Source organism: Choristoneura fumiferana, chromosome Z, assembly GCF_025370935.1.
Source record: "Choristoneura fumiferana chromosome Z, NRCan_CFum_1, whole genome shotgun sequence".
NCBI lineage: Eukaryota > Metazoa > Arthropoda > Insecta > Lepidoptera > Tortricidae > Choristoneura > Choristoneura fumiferana.
Window position 1 is genome coordinate 36,902,784 of NC_133472.1, and position 24,180 is coordinate 36,926,963.

The 24,180-nt window shown below is 36.8% G+C and overlaps 1 protein-coding gene and 1 long non-coding RNA gene across 4 annotated transcripts in view; both read left to right on the forward strand.

Moving 5' to 3' along the window:
- Positions 1-24,180, forward strand: part of LOC141436141 (glutamate receptor 1-like) — a 129,451-nt gene that overhangs the window by 98,406 nt on the left and 6,865 nt on the right. For 2 of the 3 annotated variants that reach the window (XM_074099017.1, XM_074099026.1), the window contains exons 16-17: positions 3,754-3,868; positions 4,752-5,345. The exons of the other annotated variant lie outside the window; for it this stretch is intronic. In XM_074099017.1, the coding sequence (XP_073955118.1) occupies positions 3,754-3,868; positions 4,752-5,183 (547 nt within the window). In that variant the 3' untranslated portion in view covers positions 5,184-5,345. Of the gene's footprint in view, positions 1-3,753; positions 3,869-4,751; positions 5,346-24,180 lie in introns of those variants that run through there. 3 annotated transcript variants of the gene reach the window in all.
- Positions 5,445-24,065, forward strand: LOC141436206 (uncharacterized). The gene is made up of 2 exons (XR_012452273.1): positions 5,445-5,739; positions 10,295-24,065. It is a non-coding gene; the product is annotated as an uncharacterized lncRNA (long non-coding RNA).

A 24,180-nucleotide genomic window follows, 5' to 3' on the forward strand; every position in this document is an offset into this window, starting at 1 on the left:
GTTCCAAGTGTGGTCTAGAGAGTTCTTTTGATGAATTTATTGTTTAGATTACTTCTTTCCTATTGAAAATTCGCTACCTACAGGTACTGGGCCTGAGAGAGATTGCCAATGCAAATAAAACCAGCTTATTTTAAACTTACGTTTATCTTAGAAGTATTTACTAACATATTATTATTTATTTATACTATTATAACATTTACTTCAAAAACAGCATTATTCTAATCTTCTTCAATGTCGCATTTGAATACGTTCACGCAACTCTGCCTCTACAATTTTTGCACATCGTGGAACATCGTTCTAAATCAAAAAACTCCAAAAAAATTCACGTTTGTTGTATGGGAGGCCTCCCTTAAATATTTATTTTATTCTATTTTTAGTATTTGTTTTAAAATATTGGCCACAGTAATACATAATCTGTGAAAATTTTAAGTGCCTAGCTATTACGGCTCAAGAGATAGAGCCCTGTGACAGACGACGACAGACAGACAGACAGACAGACAGACAGACAGACAGCGGAATTCTCAGTCAATAGGGTTCCGTTGGCACTCTTTGGGTACGGACCCTAAAAACACGTAAGTACAAGTACGCGACGTAAAAGGTGATATCTCGCGAAGCGCACACATTTAAGCCACGCGATGTACTTTTGTTCGTAGTTAACCTACTTGGTCTCTTTTACTTGGCTGTGCAGAGTGGGCGGGGTAGGGGGGGGTGGGGAAGTGAGGGAACAAGCGCACTGACCGCGCGGCGGGCGACCACCGCCCAGCTCTTTCAAAAGTTCAAATTAATCGACGAGAGTAGCTGATGATGGTGAATTTTCAAAATAGCATAGCAGCCGTCAATGAATGGAGTGTAGAAATGAATTATACCTTTTTATAAAAGAGCATATCCTATTCTTTACTTTAGTCATACATATCTTGGCGCGGTAAAGTGTGAAATAATTGAAAAAACTGAACGATTTAACAAAAAAACTGGATAAATTTAATAAAAATGTTTCGTATTTGGTGCCAGATTGCGCTGAAAACTGTAAGTGGTATCGCTTTTGTATGTATGAAAGGTTTATAGTAATTTATCTAGGGATTATTTCGTTCATACACATTTTATGTATCGTGTACGGTTTTCTTTTAAAATAGAAAATACTGCGGTCCGGGACATATTCGAGGGGGTGGGGGTGAAGCTCACCCCGGAGAGGGGAGAGTGGATAAATTTAACCTTGCTCTATAACCTACACATCCTGATAGATAAAAGTCTTGCATTAATTTTGCCAAATTTTCCATACATTTGAATTTAGTTTTCTTAACCTATTAGAGTGAAAGAGTAACGACCACACACGTACGCACACAGAAACTTGGCATTTAGAATATTTTCGTAAAATTAAGAGTAAAACACAAAGAGGTTTACCTACATTCTTACCTAATTTTCCCGGCCGGAGGAACAAATGAGTGATGATGAATACTATGCTTTTTAGGTTTTTAAGTGACATGATAGTCTACTAAGGTTAACTGTATTTTTGACTTGAATGTATTTCTATTTCCATACAGGCTGTTCCTCACGGCTTTGCCCGCACTGCAGTTTTTTTCATAATTATCACAATATGTTTAACACAAATCATGTCCCGACAATAACGAACACAGCAAAAAATAATTATCCAATTGGTGTGATCGTTCAAAATTTGTGTGTCAAGTTAAGTACATATATTTCATCGATTGATTTTTATATTTAAAAACTATTGTAATTGTAGCGCTTGTATTTTACACATAAAATTATAATATAATTATATTTATTATATTATAATTGTTTTCTGCACTGATTTCTGTATCGCTTACTATGTCTGGTGTACAATAAATAGTCTTTGTGTTGTATTGTATGTAAATTCTGATAATCATTTTGCGAAATTGAGAATTTTCGCCATGTTTGATCAGACTTTAAACTAAATAAAAACTATCGATTTGAACACTGATGTATTAAACTGGATTTGAAGAATAAAACAGTTGAAAAGAACACATATTACGAGGGACAGGCGCAAACTTCGCAGTAAATTTTCAGTGCAGGAAAGCTCCCAGCTCCCACTATCTGGCTGAAATCTCGCTTCTGCGCGGTAATTCCCAGTTGAATACTGAAAACTCGTAAATTTACATGGAGCCCCGTCAGAAGGGTACTCTCTCTACATATCGAATTTATATCTACTGCTCCATTTTTACGGTACACGGTTGAAGGACGTGATTTTTAACGACAGTTAAAAATTTACATTTTATATGACACGTACGGTTTATGACGCGGTAGAAGAGAAACGGCACTTTAGTGGCATACGGGTTGCGTAGACATCAACATTTTTCTCTTTAATTGGAATACGGATGTCCAATTATTACAAGCAATCAAAAATATATAGAGAATACCGAAAATATCCACATTTTGAGGGATGTACTCCATCACAAAAAAAAACCATTTGATCTTCTTGCACACAATATTCATCAAAAAAAGATTGCCATACAAATTGGCGAATTGTATCAAAAAACCTATAGAGTATATTCCACTTGTCCTACTTGAAATTTAGTATTAAGGTAGCTCATAATGATACACAACTAATAAGAAAAGTCTGAAAACACTTTATTTTATTTCTGTCAAAATATGTTAGTATTTAACAGATTCCAGCTTGGTAGTAAGTAAAAACAAGGAACCATTTTTCTGTCGAATATTTTTCAAGTTTTTGTGACGCTTCGTTGACCTTTCATTTATATTTAAACTGTATATGGTGCCGTGATATTCTGCAGTGTTATAAATAAAGATATGACTACCCCTATAATGTATTTTTGAGGGAGCGAATCCCCTGTGTTGATTTTTCTGGCCGGGCCGCAAGATGAGCTTTTTCAAGTCGATTTATGTATTTTTACTCCCCTCACGTTAACGTGAAAGCCTAGTCTCGGTCACGGCAAAATCCTTTATGCCATAATTCCACGTGAACCTCGCCGTGTTTTATTTTCTTTAGCCTCCGCCTAGGCTAAAAATACACTTCATTTCTCATGCTCGTAAAGTTGTTATTTATGCTGGATCTAGACGACATAATTTTTTTTTTAGTGCACAAAGTTAAAATCTTCAGATCTTAGATGAAGATTTTTCTAAAGCAATCAGACGCAAACAGCCTCAAACAAAAAAGTTTTTACTTATATATATTTTTTAATTATTCCTAATTTATGATAATTAATCAACAAACTAAATAAAAATAAATTAAAGATACATAAAAAAGCCGCAGTAGCCTAATTATGTGGCCTTTCAAGCGGAGGATTACGGGTTCAAACTCCGGCTGGCACATCTTAGATTTTTCGAAATTCATGTGCGAAATTACATTTGAAACACGAGCTTTACGGAGAAGGAAAATATCGTGAAAAAACCTGCACAAACCTGCAAAGTAATTCAATGGTGTGTGTGAAGTTCCCAATCCGCGTTAGTCCAGCGTAGGAACAACGACCTAAGCTAAGCTTTTGAGAGGAGGCCGTATATAGACTGGGATGATGATGAATAGGTACTTCTTCTTCTTCTATTCTTCTACTTAATTTTTATTCTTCTACTTCTTCTTCTTTTATTTTATTTCTTCGCAATCGAAGTGAAAAGCAGAGTTTAAAACTCGAGCATTAAAAAAAACATTTTCCTCTCGACGTGTCTATCCACCCTCGCCGTAGCGGCTCGCGTGGCTATATAAACATCTCGGGTAAATGGCTTGTTTTATGCTCTTATTATACAATCTACTATTTGTTTTAGAGAGGGGATTAATCTAGCAATAGTTGACCTAAAGGCTAATGGTATTATTAGTAAGCTTTGGCGTAAATGGATGGTCGCCACTAAGAAATCGGAATGCGAAGAAACCAAAGACGAGGTAACAATAACTTGGTTGTTGGTATTATGGTATTGTATTAATAATAAGTATAATATATTTATCTAGCTCTTTATTTAAATCTATTCAACATCTAGAACCTTTAGTTCACTCTTTAGTTTAATTCATCAGTTTCATATATTTAAGAGCCTCTAGAACTTGTCGGTGGAGTAATCGCCATTCTGTACGCCTCGCTGCCAACGCTTTTAGCTCCTGATACGACAGTACATTGACCTTCTCTTTGGCTTTATTCATAAACGCACGTCTCGGCCTTCCCCTGCCTCTCCTGCCTTCTATTTTCCCTTCAATTATTGTTCTTATGTAACTATATCAGGTGCCCCAACATAATCCCTCTTCTATTCTCTGAACAGCAGTCTCAGTCTACTAAATTCAACACCTCTTCGTTTGTTTTTCTTCCCGTCCAACTTATAGCTTTCATCCGCCTCCAACACCACATTTCAAATGCGCTCTTGAGTTTAGTTATTGGTGTCACGATATTTATTTCTTAATGTATTTTATTTCTGTATGTTTATAATAAGTTTTTGGTTGAATCTGTATCACAAAGTGGATAAATAACATGGACGTAAATATCTAATTCATGAATGCATTTGTGTCAATATCAAGCTCCCATTAAGCTTTTACGTTCAGTGTTAATTTAAGACCGTCGGTAACTATGCAAGCGTTTACGAGTGCTAGTTCTGGCAAACATTTCGGTTTCAAGTTTATGTCATTCAAAGTGCTCGTTTCAATCCGGCTTTGAACGCAAGCCATTTTGCAATAAACTTGTATTGGCTTTGACGAAGTCAAAACGTTCATAACTTTCTTCTTAATGCTTTTGTTTGGTTTCATGTTTTGTTGGCTTTTATTGAGAATGTTGGGTTTTCAGGACACGAGCATAACCGAAATGACGCTCAGCCAAGTGGCTGGGATATTCTACGTGCTGGTGGGTGGTCTGTCGCTAGCGCTGGGCGTGGCGCTGGTGGAGTTCTGCCAGCACGGGCGCGCGGAGGCGGCGCGCGCCAACGTGCCGCTGCGCGCCGCGCTCACGGCCAAGGCGCGACTCGCCTCGCGCGGCGACCACAAGCCGCACGCGCACCCGCACCCCGCGCGCCACGCTCAGCGCGACCACGACCGCCTCGGCTGGAACGGCGGAGCTTATGCTGGCGTAAGTGTTAGAGCGCTCGCTCACGGCCAAGGCGCGACTCGCCTCGCGCGGCGACCACAAGCCGCACGCGCACCCGCACCCCGCGCGCCACGCTCAGCGCGACCACGACCGCCTCGGCTGGAACGGCGGAGCTTATGCTGGCGTAAGTGTTAGAGCGCTCGCTCACGGCCAAGGCGCGACTCGCCTCGCGCGGCGACCACAAGCCGCACGCGCACCCGCACCCCGCGCGCCACGCTCAGCGCGACCACGACCGCCTCGGCTGGAACGGCGGAGCTTATGCTGGCGTAAGTGTTAGAGCGCTCGCTCACGGCCAAGGCGCGACTCGCCTCGCGCGGCGACCACAAGCCGCACGCGCACCCGCACCCGCGCGCCACGCTCAGCGCGACCACGACCGCCTCGGCTGGAACGGCGGAGCTTATGCTGGCGTAAGTGTTAGAGCGCTCGCTCACGGCCAAGGCGCGACTCGCCTCGCGCGGCGACCACAAGCCGCACGCGCACCCGCACCCCGCGCGCCACGCTCAGCGCGACCACGACCGCCTCGGCTGGAACGGCGGAGCTTATGCTGGCGTAAGTGTTAGAGCGCTCGCTCACGGCCAAGGCGCGACTCGCCTCGCGCGGCGACCACAAGCCGCACGCGCACCCGCACCCCGCGCGCCACGCTCAGCGCGACCACGACCGCCTCGGCTGGAACGGCGGAGCTTATGCTGGCGTAAGTGTTAGAGCGCTCGCTCACGGGGCACTTAATATTCGGCGTGACACGCTGGTGGAGTTCTGCCAGCACGAGTGCGCGCTAACCACAAGCACGTATACCAGTAAATCTTATTATTTTGACTATATCTTTTAGGTGACGTGAGACATCTAAATATGCTATAAAGAAGAGAATAGTTAAGGAAGAGATTACCTACTTAAGTAACATTAATTTATTTTGCTATAGGTACTTAAAACCAGTAACCATAGGTCAAAAGCATTAGAAAAGCTTTTGCATGCTGCAGTAACATGCTCGTCTAGTTAAGCTGATGTTCTATTTAAATAAGAAAAGTACTTAATCCCAGTATCATATATCAGCTCTGCATACCTAGGTAATAGGTAGGTTACTTCATGCAAAGGCCTTTCTTAATTATGTTTTACCTGCACCTGCCGGTTAAAGGTTAATGGATGCGGCATTAAAATCACAAAAAGTCCTTTCAGGACATTGACATTTCTTGGCTATTTTCTGTTCATACGTATAATATTTTTTACATTTCATGTATAGTCCAATGACTTTCTTCTGGGAAGAGATGTGTTGAGACATGTCCATCGCAAGATTTATTAGAAGTTTTTGACATTTCCACGTAAGTTGTTTATATTGGGCCCCGTGAAATATTTGCATAATACAAATCGAAATTTATTTCGGCTACCTGATAACCCTGCATTTAAAGTCCTAAAATCATGAATTTAAATCCTAAATCAAATTAATTGGAACCAAATCAAACCTTGAACCTTGTGCACAGTTCCACATTCGTTATTTACCACTTAACTTATCGTTGAATAGATAAATGATGTAGTAAAATACTTCAAATTAGCTAGCCAACATTAATTTAAAGTTTTAGGTACACTGACTATATATTGTAACCGTAAAGCTATATACTTAATAAAAAAAAAACTATTTTCTTTGTCACGCCATAGCTTGAGAACGACTTTACCGATTTTATCAATCGATGGAATTGGACAATCTGGTAAACAAATGAGGTAACTGACATTTACATCGACTTGTTTATGGCCCCTAGTGATGTGAATGCTCTATAAGATACACAATCAGCAGTGAAGTATTATTATTAAAAAAACGTATTTCATTATTTAAGTACTTATATACTGTTTATAGTTATGATAAAATAGTAGCGAAATGAAAATACAAGTTATATAAATGAACGCTTAATTTTTTTACATGAATAGTTTCTGTCTGATATATAAAAGATCTTCGGGAAAGTATATTTTTGTAGGTATAGTCGAACCATTCGATTCCTGACCCATCATAGAACGGTATCACAATAAAGGGCAACACACACAGAGAGCGGGCGCGGGTCGTGCGCGGGCCCGCGACGGGCGTATTTGCATGGCGGTATATGGACGCCTTCACACAGAACGCGGGCGCGGGTCGGGCGCGGGTCGGGCGCGGGACGGGTCGTGCGCGGCCCGCGCCCGTCGCCCGTCGTCACAAACAGCGCGCGGGCCGAGCGCAGAGTTACCAACTCTCAAAAATATTTATCCCTAAAGCTTAAGTTAAAAACCCCTAAAACTCGTTTTTAATGAAAATGTTTACTTTAAATTTGAATATTTCGCAAAAAAAAAACTGAATCGAAAAATCGTCTTAGTAACCCCGTAATGCTTTTAATTTAAAAGACCCTACACTATAGGGTTGGATGAGAAAAAAAACCCTTACTTTACTTCTATGGGAGGTACCCAAAAAAAATTTTTTTTAATTTTTCATTGTACCATTTTGTCGGGATAGTTTTCATAATAAGTATATCATGTAAAATTACAGCTTTGAAGCATTGATAGTCCCTGAGCAAAGCCGCGGACGGACAGACAGACTGTCAGACAGACAGACATGGCGAAACTATAAGGGTTCCGTTTTTGCCATTTTGGCTACGGAACCCTAAAAACCGTATTCATGCGCAGTAGCTAGTTCATTTTGGCGAGAATAAAATTTATTTATTTTTTTTTTTAATTAATTGGTAGGTACTACAGAAAAATCTGTTATTTTTTCCATTGACTAGTATAAGCTTATTCCTGTCTATAAAAAAAAATCAGCCACTTTTAAAAATTTCATCCATCGCCATTATTACATAAATTAGATTTAATTTAGTTACAAAATTAGACCTTGGTGCGACCAAGCGGTGCGCAAGCGCGTTCGCGGCACCACATATATCTCGCGGCACAAAAATGTCGTTGTCGTCTGATTCTGTGTTGACAAAAATGTCGTTTCTATTATTGGTTCTAGAACGGTTTTAATTTGTACTCAAAAGTCGCCAGATACTTAAACCATTTCTGTCGTCAAAAATTTTTGCGGTCGCTAAGATTTAAGCAAAAGTCATCACTTCTAGGGACTAAGTCACTAAACTGGCAACATTGATAGCCGCCGCGGGTCCGACCCGCTCTCTGTGTGAATACAACGAACCGCGCGGCTCACGCGGCGGACACGACCCGACCCACGCACGCTTTCTGTGTGTGTTGCCCTTAAGTGTCATAAAGAAATCCCTTGTCAAGCAATGCGATTTCACTATGACTTTTCTACGAGAAGGTTCCACAGTTGGTCATGATTCAGTTGGTTCGATAGGTAGTACACAATAATGGTTTTTTTCATAACTACAACAATATAATATGTAACTCGATTTTAAAAGCCGAATTGAGCTGTATGTGCCTTTTTTATAATTTCAAATTCAAAAACAATAAATGTCCCACAATTTACAGGATAATGTTTCGTGACACATTTCTTAACTTTTATTGTTACTTTTAAGTTGGAATTGTAGTACACTGTGGTGCTATTTTTGATATCCCGATACTAGATTAAAAGCTCTTCATCTCTGCCAAGATGTAGGTGTGATTAGCGATAATGAATGACATTTCTATAGTTGATAAAGAAGACATTATCGAATTTCTTAGCTAACCCAAAATAGAAGGAAACTGTTAAATACATTATTCCTGCTGATGTAAATGTAAAGGAAATTTAAATATTACCTAATAAAAATACATTTTAACACTATGACCAATAATGTCTTTAATTTGATGTGGTTTCTATAGCATGTGGTCTCGGGTCTCGTCCTTAGTGTTAATAATTTCTTGACGTTTCTTGATAAACTGATTTAGTGACAATTTCATGATGGGAGAACTTTTTTAGAAATACTCCTGTTTAGTCCACAGAACAATTATGGAAATACGAATAAAAGTAGGCACGGGTTAATAACTGAAATCACGAGTAGCACAGAGATTCGAGTTCAGTTAATAAATCTGTTGCACTGATTCAACTCTTTAATTCAGCAAATTAAAAGCAGAGTAGTGTGCGAGAGCGCCAATTAAATTAACGTGAAGTTGATGAAATTGAATGTATTACTCCAACCTGTAGTTTAAAATGAACAATAGGCAGGCACACAAGTTTTACGTAGATTATAAATCTGTTGCTAAAATTAATAAATGTAAATACAAATAATAAAGTACAGTGCATAGCCGAGTAAAATAAAGTTTATTTGATTTCAGAGATACAATCATAATATAATATTGTTTGATGTTGAAATAACGCTCGTACCATTATACTCCTGCACAAACCAATCACAGCTCGATCTTATTTTTCTGAATTTGTTTACTTGTTAACTCAGCTTACGATATCAGGATGCATCCCCTTCCTATGCAAGTGAAAGTGGCTCGTTCCCTCATTGTATTCATAAAATAAATCATTGCATAAATAGACAAATACTTACGTGTGCCAAAACTTCTGCACGTATTTAATTTCTGTCACGTTTGCGTGCATTTTATTTAAACAACCAAGTTCTAAGTAATTATGATTATATTGTATGCTATAATATCCCCTTTTTAATTTAAAAAGATTAAAATTTCAAGTTCATTATTTCAAAACCAAATTCACTATCAGAGCATTTTTAGTTTAAATGACGCTCTAATTTTTTTTTAGCATTAGGTAATTCTGGGTTCTCCTGACTCAAAATCACGATCACTATTTATTGATTAAGACGAAAAAAAAAGTGTCGCTAATTTTTTTGACAGTTTTGTGACTTTTTTCTTACAGTTTTTATGGGTCGTTACCTTGTCGTTACGAAATCCATACTAATATTATAAATGCGAAAGTGTGCATGTGTTTGTATGTTTGACCATCTTTCACGTCAAAGTAGTGAGACGGATCGATGTGATTTTTGGCATAGAGATAGTTTATGGGCCAGACAGTGACATAGGCTACTTTTTGTCCCGTAAAATGCACAGTTCCCAAAGGAACAGTGCGCGATAACTTAATTCCACGCGGGCGAATCCGCGGGCAAAAGCTAGTGGACACATATTTTTTTTATGGAAAATTGGGGACTTATTTTTTCTTCGTCAAAATCAAAAGTGCTCGTGATTCTGAGTACCTAAGGAGAACCCAGGATTACCTAATTCTGAAAAAAAATGTGCCATTTAAATTATAAAAATTCCCATTTACTGTGTTTCTGTCTACCTGGCCAGTACCTAATATCGGAGCCTGTATTAAGCCGCGCTAAATGCTTTTCTTTGGTACATTCCAGTACTTCGCCGCCGGTACCCAGATCGCACAAGACGACGCTGTCCACGCCAGTTTCACCCACGTGTGATCCGCGGAGAAGGGCGGGGCCAACGTGCGGCGCTCGTCCCTAACAAAGCCGGCTAATTCGGTCGACCTCTACCAGCTATAAGACGAGGCTCACCAGAACCTGAGTCCACGAGCAGCATTAATGAGTCTCAAATACGATCAATACTGCTAAAAAACAGATGAATGAACAAAAATTACGAGTAACACTTGGTGTGTACATTTCATAAAACGCACTGGACAGTATACTCGAAGTTGCAAGTTTGCGGTTTGTGTTAAGTTTACTCTAGTTTAGTTCTTGACTGATGTTTTTTATGAGTACTTGAACTTGAGTAGGTACATGAAATAATATTAACTTATAATTTCACAGCTTTGGCAAAGTCCAAGTTACAGTGAAACGATGTATTTACTCGTAGTTTCATTGTTAGATGTGAACTATTAAATATTACCGAGTCATCGATAATGATAAACCTGTATGCATACCTTTGACTTCTTAGAGAACATAAAATTATTTCAATAGACGTAAATTAATAACTATATCTTTCTAATCGTGAAACGTACCTACCTATGTGTGACTCTTGGACAGGATATTTAGGTGGTGCCCGGCAGTTTTTGTTTATTAAGTTTAAAAAATCTCGATTTGTTTCAAAGCCATGAGGTAACGAGTAGCACTCCGTCGTTGGATATCATATTCGCAAAACATGATATCTGCAAAACACTATATTCTCAAAATATCATATTCGCAAAACACGCTATATTCTCTAAAAATCATATTCGCAAAATATTTCTGTGCCTACCGTACCTTAATGATTTTGAATGAAACATTAACTACGCTCATTAAATCATTACTTTTCTAGACTACAATTATATACATAATAATATTAGTACATTATTGCAGACGCTGCAAAATAGGGGATAGCCGGCCATGTAGTCATAGATTTTTAGTTAAGGTAGAAACCGTATAAGTATTTTTTTTTCTTTTCCCGCCAAAATACTCCTTTTCATCAATTTGTTTTTTGTAAGCTGTTCGGGTCAATGTTTTTGCCACCAAATCTTGAGATGATTTTATTTATTACTAAATAAAAAATGACGATAACTTATCATTTTGTTAATCTAATAAATTATTAACAATAAATGTCGAACCTTGTTTATTACACTGAATACCTGATTTAATCTAATTAAATAATTTAGTCAAATAAGAGATTAAATACCGGCCAAGAGCGTGTCGGACACGCCCGAAATAGGGTTCCGTAGCTATTACGAAAAAAAAGGAATATTTTTTTAAGGATTTCGTATTTCGTACGGAATATTCCAAGTTTAGGTATATTTTATACCTTAGGCTGCTATTTACTTTTAAACTGCTATTTACGTTTAACTACTAAAAAAAAAAACTCAAGAAAACTTAACCGTTATAGTTTTCCTTTTTAGTTTGATATTCTTACTACCATGCTGATTTTTTCAAATTTTTCCACCCACCGGTTTAGATTTCAGAGGGGGGGACGCTCGATTTTAATGAAAAATCACACTTGAAAGTTGAATATATCAAAGATGACATTTATTTAAAATTAGCTGAAAAATTTTACGTACCGGCTGGCAAAACGTGTAAGTTAAATAAATCGCTGTATGGTTTACACCAAGCGCCACGTTGCTTGTATGATAAATTTCATAATTTCATAATAGGTCAGAATTTTCAGAAAACATTTAGTGATCAGTGTATATGTACTGTAAATACAGTTTTTGTCTTAATATTCGTCGATGATATTTTAATAACAGGATTTGGTCCAATTTTACAAAATATTAAGTATATGAAATGTCTAAAGCTATCAAAATGAAATATTTGGGGTTGGTTAGTAGCTATCTTGGAATCCAAATAAATCACGACTTAGAAAAAGGTATTGTCACTGAATCAGACTCAATTTTTGAAAAACGTTCTCAATAAATTAAAAATGTCTGATTGTCATGGTGTATCCTCTCCGATGGAATCAAACTTGGATTTATCCCAGCTGCAAAAGATAAATCTGAGGATAATTTGATTGAATATCGATGTAGACAAGTCATTGGCTGTTTGATGTATGCTATGTTAGCTACTAGACCTGATCCATGTTTGAGCATAACAATACTTTCTAGATTCCAAACCTGTGCTAGTCAGGATCTTTGGATATGTCTTAAACGCGTGCTGAGATACGTCAAGGCCACTATTAACTTAAAACTGACGTATCGAAGAGATAAAAGCAGCGATGTTCTTGTAGGCTATGCTAGCTAACGCCGACTGGGGCGGAAATCCTATAGACAGAAAGTCGACTAGTGGTTACTGTTTCCATGTTTACGGAAACCTGGTGGCATGGATTTCGAAAAAGCAGCCTACAGTAACTTTGTCTTCCTATGAGGCAGAATATGTCGCTTTAGCAGCAGCTGTCAGTATTCTTTCCTGATACCATAGATGTGACTATGTATGAGGATAATCAATCAGCTATTCGTTCATTTAGATATTAAATACCATTTTATAAAGGAAAGGGTATTCAGTGGTCATATCAAAATCAGCTATGTCTGTTCAAAAGAACAAGTAGCTGATATTTTAACAAAGCCTCTGTCGGCTCAATTGTTTAAAAATGCTAGAGAACTTTAGCTAGCATGTATTTACGTTGTTTATAGATACCTATCTATTATTATTTGTTCGAAGGTGTTCATGTTGAGAAGTTTTTTATTATGTTAAGTTATTTTGTCACATGTTGAACTTAACAAAATGCTTTTATTGAGGGGGGATGTTGTTGTCTAATAAAAGCAGTTTGTATTTCGAATGTCTATGATTTCTTTTAAAAATAGAACTATACTTCAGTCACTATCGTAAAAAAATATTCAAATGATTGTACGATATAATTTCTATTAATACATTTTATTTACATTTAAACCTCCAGTTCTTCTTAATTCTTCACCCAATTAAACGTCAATTTGGAATTACGTGAATAATAACTTTTGTTAAAAATGGGTAAAAATAAGAGTTGTGACGAGTCAACTAGGCAATTAATTGTTAAATTACATTTAGATCGTAAGTGGACTCTTAGAAGAATTAGGTACTTACTAATCATCTAGAATGTTCTGTGAAGAAAGTTTTCAACGCTATTGCTCATTATAAAAGAAACGGAACTAATAAAAATGTTGTTAGAAAGGCTCGTCCAAGGAAAACGTCTCCCCGGAAAGATTTGCAAATAATACGTGTAGCTAAACAAGACCCGTTTAAAGGCTCCAACGAGATTAGAAATGAAGTTTTTTCACCTGATGACCCAAGGAACATTTCCTCGAAGCTGGTACGCCGCAGATTAGTGGAAGCTAAATTGTTCGGGAGGGTTTCTCGAAAGGTACCGCTTCTTACCAAGTAACACCGAGAGAAGCAATTATTATTTGCAAAAAAATATCTTAACTGGACCGTACGAGAATGGAAAAAAGTGTTATTCTCGGATGAAACAAAAATAAATATGGTGAATTCAGACGGCAAACGCTAAGTAAGATGTCCAATAAACCATGCTTTTGATTTTAAATACACGAGGAAAGCACGGCGGGGGAAACATTAAAGTATGGGGATGGTTTTCTGGTTGCGGAACTGTGTGATATTGGACCCGTCTGTAAGATTGAAGGTATAATGAATCAATTTCAATACAAAAGCATCTTAGAAGAGACAATTATTCCCTACACCGACGACCATTTGCCTGTGACCTGGATCTTTCAGCACGATAACGACACATAACACACGACCCGCAGTGTTAAATCCTTTCATAGTGAGCAACGTGATACCATGTTAGACTGGCCTGCAAATAGTCCCGATTTAAATCCCATTGAAAATTTGCGTCGTTAAAAAAAGGCATTCCAGTCAAAATGAAACTTTACGAAGCCTTTGTTGAAGCATGGAACTCGATCCCACTCGATGAATGTATGAAATTACTTGAATAAATGCCACGTCGTTGCAGAGCCGTCATTATTAACAAAGGCTATGCAACTAAATATTATTTTTTAAGAAATGTATTAAACCAAACATAATTTTGCATAAATAATTTGAAATTGATGACGTTAGACACGTTGATAACTTTGATTTTTACCTCATTTTCTTTATTGTTTCTTATTACTTGTCCATGACGGATGGTACTGCAAATGTCGTTTAGTTGTTTGTTTGTACGTAACTAAATATCCAAATGGTAGTTGTAAACTCGGCTACATATTTGTTTTTGAATGAATTATAAGTTGTTGAACGTATTCTATGCATTTTGTTGTTTTATTTCCAAAAACAAAAGTTTTAGTACGGCAATTTGCCTTGTTTAATGTGAAATACGTCGCAAGTGTTTATATGTCCACCACTGTATATTCGTGCAAAATTACAGCTTTCTAGCATTGATAGTCCCTGAGCAAAGCCGCGGACGGACAAACACAGACAGACAGACATGGCGAAACTATAAGGGTTCCGTTTTTGCCATTTTGGCTACGGAACCCTAAAAAGTAAATACACATTCACAAACTATGTTTTTCTTAATTGGCAGTATGCCATATTATTATATAGATAACTAGTTAATAAAAAAAAAACAGTGAAACAAAACAATAGACAATCTCTTTGCTGGTTACAATTTACAAGCGGTAGTCTTGGTTTAACAGTATGTATTGAAAAGAGACTACCGCTCGTAAATTTTAACTTGTAGCTTCGTGAAATGGGCCACAGGCAATGTTGTCTAAAATCTCATTACTCTCCTCTAATTTGAAATTAGAACGAATAACAATAAGTGCTATACAAAGAGTAACTTCGCGTTCTATCATCACGAATATAAGGACGACATTTCCTTGGGTGTTTGAGAAAAAATATTTTTTATGCCTGAAAGCTCCCTAGGGCCAGCCAGCTACACGCTGCAGCTACTGGCCAGTTACACGGCTATGATTATGACTTCCTATTGCTTTCTATTAATATGACAACGTCATGCTTTATTTCTGTTATACTTTTTCTTAGTGCGTTTTATGTGGCGAGAATATTGACAATGGATCACCCGAATTACAGTGATGGTGACATAAAAATTATAAAAAGCCAGAAAAATAAACCTACTTTTTTGCACGGCGGATACAGGTACTATTTTTATCTAGAAAAACAAATCTGGAACGATAAACTGGCGTGTTCTAAACGGCAAGATTGCCGTACCTCTATAACTCTCGATGGTTACAAATTTAAATATCGAAAATTAAAATACCTACGGTTAAAATGTCGGTGTTCAAAATATCGAAACTTAAAATATCGATTGTTTGGATTGTTTTGTTAAAAAGTTTGGCAAAAAAATCATGGTCCGGCAGGCAATTTGCTAGTGCGTAATAAAATCTAGTTAATTTTTCACTAATTCATCAATGAATGCCGAAATTTACATGAACGAGTGTCTTCAGAAGAGAGTATTGCACATGATTTGAAAGCACAACTGTCAAACTGTATTTTGGTCTGACTTAGCATCTTGCCATTACGCAGCTAAGGTGATAAAATGGTACAAAGACAATAACGTCGAGTTTTGTGGCGAAAGACATGAATCCACCATATTGTCCATATCTTCGCCAGATCGAACATTACTGCCATTACTGGGCTATAATGAAGGCAAAATTTCGCCAAAGGGGTCGCAGTGGCAATACGGAGAAACAGTTTCGTTCAGATTGGTTCAAAATTTGCCATAAATTGTAATAAAGTTGTTGCCCGATCATTGATGGGTACCATGAGGCAGAAAGTCAGGGAACTGATAAAAAATGAATAATTTTAGTTCTTTTACCATTAATTTTGGTTTCTGTAGATATTCTTGTACAATACGATACAGTCTTTTAAAGGTCCTCGTACTTGAAAACGACTTTTATCTATCGTTGGCTCAGAAGGACGTATTATTGATTTATTTAAATCAAAATTTTCATAAGTAAACGGCCAAAGTTAGTCTAAAATATTAACTTTGTGTCACCTTAACAGGTTCCTTCTCATGCCTCATGCGTGACTTTACTGGTAGGTACATACGTCCATGAGCGTAATGCCAGTGTAAATAATGCAGTTGTTCTTTCGATAAATAATAAATTCCATTATGTATTATAATTATTTTTATTGTTGAACCACATTTGACACATATGATGCTTTGCGAGTATTATGTCGTGCGAATATTATTTTGCTTTTATGATCTTTTGAGAGTAGCGTGTTTTGCGAATATGTCATTTTGAGAATATCATGATTTGCTAATATGGTATTATGAGAATATCATGTTTTGCTAATAAGACGGAGGAGCCTTTTATGTGACCATAATGAAGAGCATTACAACACGAGTGTGGGTTTATGAAACGAGCCGACGGGTGAGTTTCATAACAAGTGATTTAATGCCTTATTATGTACAGTTACATACATTGGTTTATCTACACTACTACTACACATTGTCATTTTATAAAGGCCTTTATGATATGTTCAGGAACCGCATGTTATGATGGGCATTGCAGCAATGACCTAAGCAGAAGCTTTGAAAGCAGTAATTATTGAAAAAAGAAGGGAAAATGAAGTACTTAATTTATTTATTATAATGTAGCGTCCAGATAAACCACTACCCCCCTAGCCGCAGTCGGTTCCACGTGTTGGCAATACTGTCTAAACATCTGCACACCGGCGCAAGGAACTGCGCGGCGTATTCAAAGTTATTTGAATTGCCCAGAAGGCCAGTCGAGAAGCGGACATTCCTTCCGGCGACGCGGTCCTGAACAGAGCTATTTCCATTACGTGTATCAAACTCATAACCTTCCATTTTCCTAGTAATATTTCATTGTAAATACTTTCCCTTTTGATATTATTTTATTATACGTTCGTGTGCCTCTAAATTCCTTTTTATTTGATCATCAAAGCCATCGAGGCGCACCTAAAATAATAATAATTATTCACTGTTTGAATTGTGCAATTATTATATTATTCAGTATATTAATTGCGTTTATTTCAAAATACCTTAACATTACTCGTCTTAGATCGTAAAATTTAGTGTAGTTTGGATGTGTACGTATAGGTATTATAGGGCCGTTTACGGCATTTGATAAGAGAAAAAAGTGCCACAATGTTTGTGTCTGTAGTGTATTAGTGTGCAATATAAACATATACATATAATGTTGATTTTGCTATTATACATAGTAAACTAAGACGAATATCATACTTCAAACTATTTTTATTTTATTTTTCATTTATGTCACTGTAAAGTCATGTACATTAAAATAGGATGTTATCGTTAGGTACATAAGTCAGTCCATGACGTCCTGCAAGGGCACACAATAATAATTACAACAAAATAAATTAAACATTACATTGTATCACATTTACATTGAATTCAGTTAAAATCATGCATTTATATTGATTTGATTATGATTAGATTATGTCACATTGTGGAGTTAGTAGGTACATACATACATATATGTCATCAAGTTTATCAGTTAATACTAGATTTATTTACATTTATAGTGTTTTATACTTTCATCATTAAGGAATTCATTTACAGACTATGAAAGTTAATAAAGTTTTTTTGTCTCTAAAGCATCGTGGTGTAAATGATTGTAATTGAGTATTTTAATAGATAGGTTCTATACAGTTCTTAGTACGTTCCCAACTAAGACATGTGATCTTTTTGAAAAGAAATAAATGCAAAACCGAACTAACAAGGTAGGTATCTGGACAGGAGATAAAAGCGATACCGAAGTGGAAGTAAAGCGATACTTATCGTTTTCTTTCGATGCCAAGATACCTCATAGCTTAGAACCATACTTCAGGCTTCAGTTAGGAAGGTACAGTGTCAGGTCAATCACAAAGCAACAGTAACGCAGTTTTGAGAAATTCAGTGAAGAAAGAGTTTGAATTACAACGTTATTTTTTTAAGTGTTTACAGATTTTAAATGAATTTTTTCGCTAGTGGCTGGAATCATACATAACCCATAGAACATAGGACTTTTCGTTCAGCACTAAAGACCATCATTCAAGATATCTTAGTTTTGGGATAAAATACAAGAGTAGAAATAAAAGCTCGTAAAAACGATAAAACATTATTTTAAAATTATGTGAGCGCTTATAAGGTTAGTGTATTTACATTATATTAATTATTATGTAAGTATACTTTATTATATTTTTTGTAAGATCGAGGTCGCGATGCTTATTAATGACAAAACATTATGAATAGTTAAAGAAGTTTAAGAAATTTGTATGTTATACATGCCGTGCCAAATAGAACAAAGTGCCAGAATTAGCTACGTACGAGTAGATGTTTTTATAAACAAACGACAGTTACGGTGTTGTTTTTAATACAAACTAGCTGTCCCGGCGAACTTCGTACCGCCTACTTAACAGGCAAACAATGAATGTCGTGTTAACTTTTAGCTAAACAATGTAGGATTTTACTAACGTAACTGAATGAGTATAAATAAATATTACGTTAAAGTTTATTAGAATAATAAGGATTAAATAAAACAAAGTCAGGTTAGGACACCATTATTATAAATTATTATTTCAAAAATTTATATTGTGGTTTTCATTGAGGTTGTGTTGTGAATGTGAACAATTGTACAAAATTCAAGACTCTAAACCCAGTGCTGAAATTTCAAGATTTTTCCCTATCCCGTGAGAATATCGGGATAAAAAGGAGCCTATGTGTTATTCCAGACATCCAGCTACCTACATACCAAATTTCATGACTCTAAGCCTAGCGGTTATTATTTCGAGATTTTATCCCTATTGTACCTTTTTTTGACAAATTTTAAGCCTAAAATTGCTAAAAGTGGCTCCGAAGCGGTAACGTTTCGTGTGCTCTGCCTTCCCCATTTGGGAATACAGGCGTGGTGTTTATGTGTGTGTATCCCTATCCCGTGGGAATATCGGGTTAAAAAGTAGCCTATGTGTTGTTATTCCAGAGGTCCAGCTACCTACATACCAAATTTCATGGCTCTAAGCCCCGAGATTGTTATTTCGAGATTTTATCCCTAGGTATCCCGTGGGAATATCGGGTCAAAAAGTAACCTATGTGTTATTCCAGACGACCAGCCAGCCACATACCAAATTTCATGACGCTAAGCCCAGCGGTTATTATTACGAGATTTCATCCCTATCTCGTGAGATATCGGGAGAAAAAGTAACCTTTATGTTATTCCAGAGATCCAGCTACGGACATACCAAATTTCACGGCTCTTAGCCCAGCGGTTGTTATTTTGAGATTTTATCCCTATCCCGTGGGAATATCGGAATAAAAAGTAGCCTATGTCCGTCTCCTGGTTCTAAGCTACCTTCCCACTAATTTTCAGCCAAATCGGTACAGCCGTTCTTGATTTATAAATGGTGTAACTAACATGACTTTCTTTTATATGTATAGACAGCCAAATCGGTACAGCCGTTCTTGATTTATAAATGGTGTAACTAACATGACTTTCTTTTATATGTATAGATTGTAATGGGTGACTGTACTTTTAATTTACTATATCGAAGGTAATTTAATTTGCAATCCAATCTATTTATTTTACAAAATTTGACGTTGTTACGATCACTGGAAATGGGTAAAAATCTAAAGTAAAGATACTCATACTATTTGTTCGAGGTTGGCGCCAGCTGGTTTTAGAGAAATATTTATTTATATGACAAAAAAATGTTTGTTTATTTGCTTTAGATTTATTTAAAGATAAAACTTTTTAGTTTTAGTTTTAAAATAATGAATAAGAAGTTTTTCTTCCTATTGACATTATTCATACTGGCCGCAAATAAAATCACAGCCAAGTAGAATAAAAAAACGAACATTAAGAGTCCTGTCAAACGTCATTTCATAACATCGGCCGACGTTCCAAACAGTCTTTCAATCGAAACTGTCATCGTTCATCCACCATTTCCTCTCATATTTCGTTTTCTAGATTTTTTTTTACCGTACAACGGCAAAGCCTGCTAGACACTGGCAAAATTGACCTCCAATGGACAGAGCCAATAGCCATATTTAAAGTAAAATATTTTATGGCTGACATTATTTAGGTAGTGAATTATAATTGTGTTGTAATGGTATCTCCGGTCCGTGAGTAAGTGTAGGTGATTTGATTTGTCTTAAAACTGTAAACGTGTACGATGTTATGATGAACTAATGAAATTGAAATTATTTATTTATTTATTTATAAATGAAGTTGATATTTGTTAAAATGCTACGGCTAAAATCGTTTATTTCAAAATCTTATGTTCGCGCTGTCAATCGTTGAATGAATCGTTGAGTTTTGGTTTTAGTCGCATGTTATTTTGTGAAAAACTATTGTGCAGCAACTCATGGTATAAGCATCTTCTATTTTTAAAGAATGCTAGAAAAGCCTGGTTTTAATAGATTTCAAGTTTGGTTTTCGATTTGTTTGTTAGTTTTTGTTCATTCCGTCAGTGCAACGTTTTTTTGGATTTAGTGGTCTGTTTTTGTCCTGCAAACAATTATGTGCAATATTGCACTATCGTCTACTCCATACAACGCTTCTGACGTCTTTGAGAACAGTATATATATAAGGTTTTTAATATCGAATATAAGGTTTCGGGGCAATTTTGAACGTCCCGTCTATGAAGAAATTTTCTATGGGTATTTTTAAAAAGTTTTTTGGTAGTCAGGTGTTATAAAAATCATAATGCCGCCTATTGTTGTGCATAAAAACTCATTGGCTATATCTTCGGGTAAGATTGTAAATTAACTTTGGATTATTGGGCACGCTGGTGTTTTGTAAAGACAGTATGTCCATATGTTGAAAAAAAGATGGTAATTTGTCAGTGTAGTTTTCCATTTTTTCCATCCAAATTTGTGGTATCGGTCGGTAATCAGTGGAAACTTTTTTTTTTTAAATCAGTGTTCCTACCAGAGATGTGAGAGAATGTGTTGCGAGGAGTATTGTTTTTCATCAACCAATAGAAACGCTACATTTACACATCCTCGCACAGCACATCTCTGGTGGAAATAGCTGAGCAAAGTGAGGCGAGATAAATGAAGCGTTTCTATTGGTAATTAAAAACTCATCCCTAGCAACACATCCTCGCATATTTTTGATGGAAACGCTGCTCTATGAAACTTTCTTCAATATCTATGCTTTCGAAGTCGGGTACGCGAATATGGTGGGTTTCTCGTATTATTATTGAACGATTTATCCATACCACCGAACCTTTATTATGTACATACCTATCTAGCACACGTCCACACCGATGTACCACTTTTGTTACTCCTTTTATGATGGTGTCCATAGTCACCACGAATCATATTTTTGCCGCCGTGCCTACTCTCATTAAACATCAACTGAACATTTACTCGTACTTCACTGGGGTTAGCAGGCTCCATTTTTTCAATTTGTTCGTACTTACAACTACAATGTCAAGGCGAAAGATGATCCTTGTTACCCGTGGTCCCTCACGTCGTTCCTTGAAAGGGCCACCGGGAATAAGCCGGCCGGCCTGAAGTTTTCACATACTTCCTTCTTGCATTCACTTATTGTCGCACTTACCTATTAGGTCTCGTACTCTAACTGGAACACATTGCCTCATTTCTGTTAATACTCGTACTATTTTATATGCGGGATGGCACATTTAGATCGGTCAGTATGGGCAAGTCTGAAACTATAACACAATTTAACACGTACAATTGTTCTTCGGAACTATGTCATCGATTTTGGTGACAAGAAAAACTGCATACATGGATTTAAAGAAAACTTTCAGTTCAGTTATTGGACCCGGTCGTATTGAAAAATAGAACTGTTATTTGGATATCGATTGTGCAGGTCTTACGCAGTAAGTAAATGTTACTATGAAACATGATATCAAAAATGAATTACATGAATTGTAAGGCAAACCTTGGCTTATCGGTGATACTTGGTGATTCGGTGATACTACTCTATATCTAACACAGATCTGTATATATCTAATGTTATGGATATATTGCACTAATTTTGGTTATGTACCATCAGCCAAATAAGTTGTCTATTTATTTTTAAACAAGTTCCTATCAAATAGATATGACGTTAAAGTCGAACTTTCAAGTTGAAAAACACGTCTATTGGCATTATTGTTTTGAAACATGCAAACGATTATCAACTTTAGGGTGGTACACCACATATTTGGCTGATGGTACCTATGATATTGCCATTTTGTGGATCCCCTTAGATTTTGTTTTACAAAATTATGACGGTAATCCTCATACAAATTCAGACTCTCCCCTTCTCGAATAAAGTGGAATTTTGTGTCGATATGTTTGGTCCATCCGTGATACACAGGATTGTACTTCAAGTTCTGTGTACTCTGACTATCGCAATATATATAGAGTTATAGTAAAATATTGACCGCTATTACTACATACCAGAGAAATAAACCTAGGCTGCTTGGCTGCTTCCGTTAGCGCTATATATTCTCGGCTTCTGTTGATGATAACCCCACTGTAGGTTAATTGTCATCTGCTTGTTTAAAACAATAACCAGTTTAAGAACGGCGACCACTAAATAGTACAGTTTGCCCAGTCGGCATCAGTGTACCCCTCAAGATGTGTTCCAGTTTTCCCATAGAATATATATTTTTTTACTTTTAGCACAGCAGGTTGATTTTTCTTCTTGTATTACATTTATAGGTAAAACCAAAACTTTCAAAACTATCTGGTTTTGTTACTTCCTTTCGTTCGATTGTAATTTATTGTCAATTTCAGTTCTAGGTTTACAATTTTCAATATTATATTTCTTGCAAATAGTTATCTAATAGTAGGTATGCGTGGAAGATGAAAATAGGAAGGCCAGCAATGTTGCAGGTGGAAGGACCTTGTGCAAGGTCCGCCCGGATTGCTACCACCATCTTGCTTGGTAATCCTGCCGTGAAGCAGCAGTGCTTGCACTGTTGTGTTTCGGCGTGGAGAGTAAGACAGGCGGTGAAATTACTGGCACTTGAGGTATCCCATCTTAGGCCTCTAGGTTGGCCACGCACCTGCAATACCCCTGGTGTTGCAGATGCTTATGGGCGGTAGTGATCTCTTACCATCAGGAGACTCACTTGCTCGTTTGCCATCCAGTCGAATAAAAAAAATGTTCGTTGGTATTCCAGAAATCTACTGCAAGTAAAAGTCATTCGAGTAGGAAAAGTCTTTGAGTGGCGACCACGAACGGAAAGACGAAGCGTTGGCAGGCTCCCCACCAGGTAGACTGACGACATCGTGAGAGTTGCGGGGGAAACTGGTGGATGCAAGTGGCGAGTTGTCTTTCATTGTGGGGGAGGCTTTTGTTTAGCACTGGTCGTCTTCTGGCTGATGATAACGATGATGACTCCAGGTAGGTTTCCAGTCCCCCGTCATAAACTGACTACAGATTATCGAATATCATAAAATGATCTGTAATTATATTGGCCAGGGTTAAAAATCTAAATACGTGATTGATCCGATGATTTATATCTTACTTATATCATGTTTAATAAGTACCTCAATGGCAATATACTCGTAGTCAACCACTTTCAATATTTTCATATCAGTAGACTACAATAAATGTGTAAGTCATAATATATATTTAAATTATTATGTTATACTTGGAAAGCCATACTTTTATTTATTAAAATGTCTTACCTAATAGTACAACCATAAGCAACGTTGTACGAGTATTTGTATTAGAGTAATAATAGACCATTAACTATTTAATTATGTAAAACTTAATAGCTAATTATATAACTATAATCATGTATTTTAATCTCCCCAAAAAAATAAACTGTGTCGTTATGGGTTTCGTTTCATTTTACACTAATAATGGTAATAATAAAATAAAGTCTGTTAATTTATGTGGGTGGATGTGGGTTCAGCAATTTGAAAGTGTTAAAATAAATAATTTATTGAA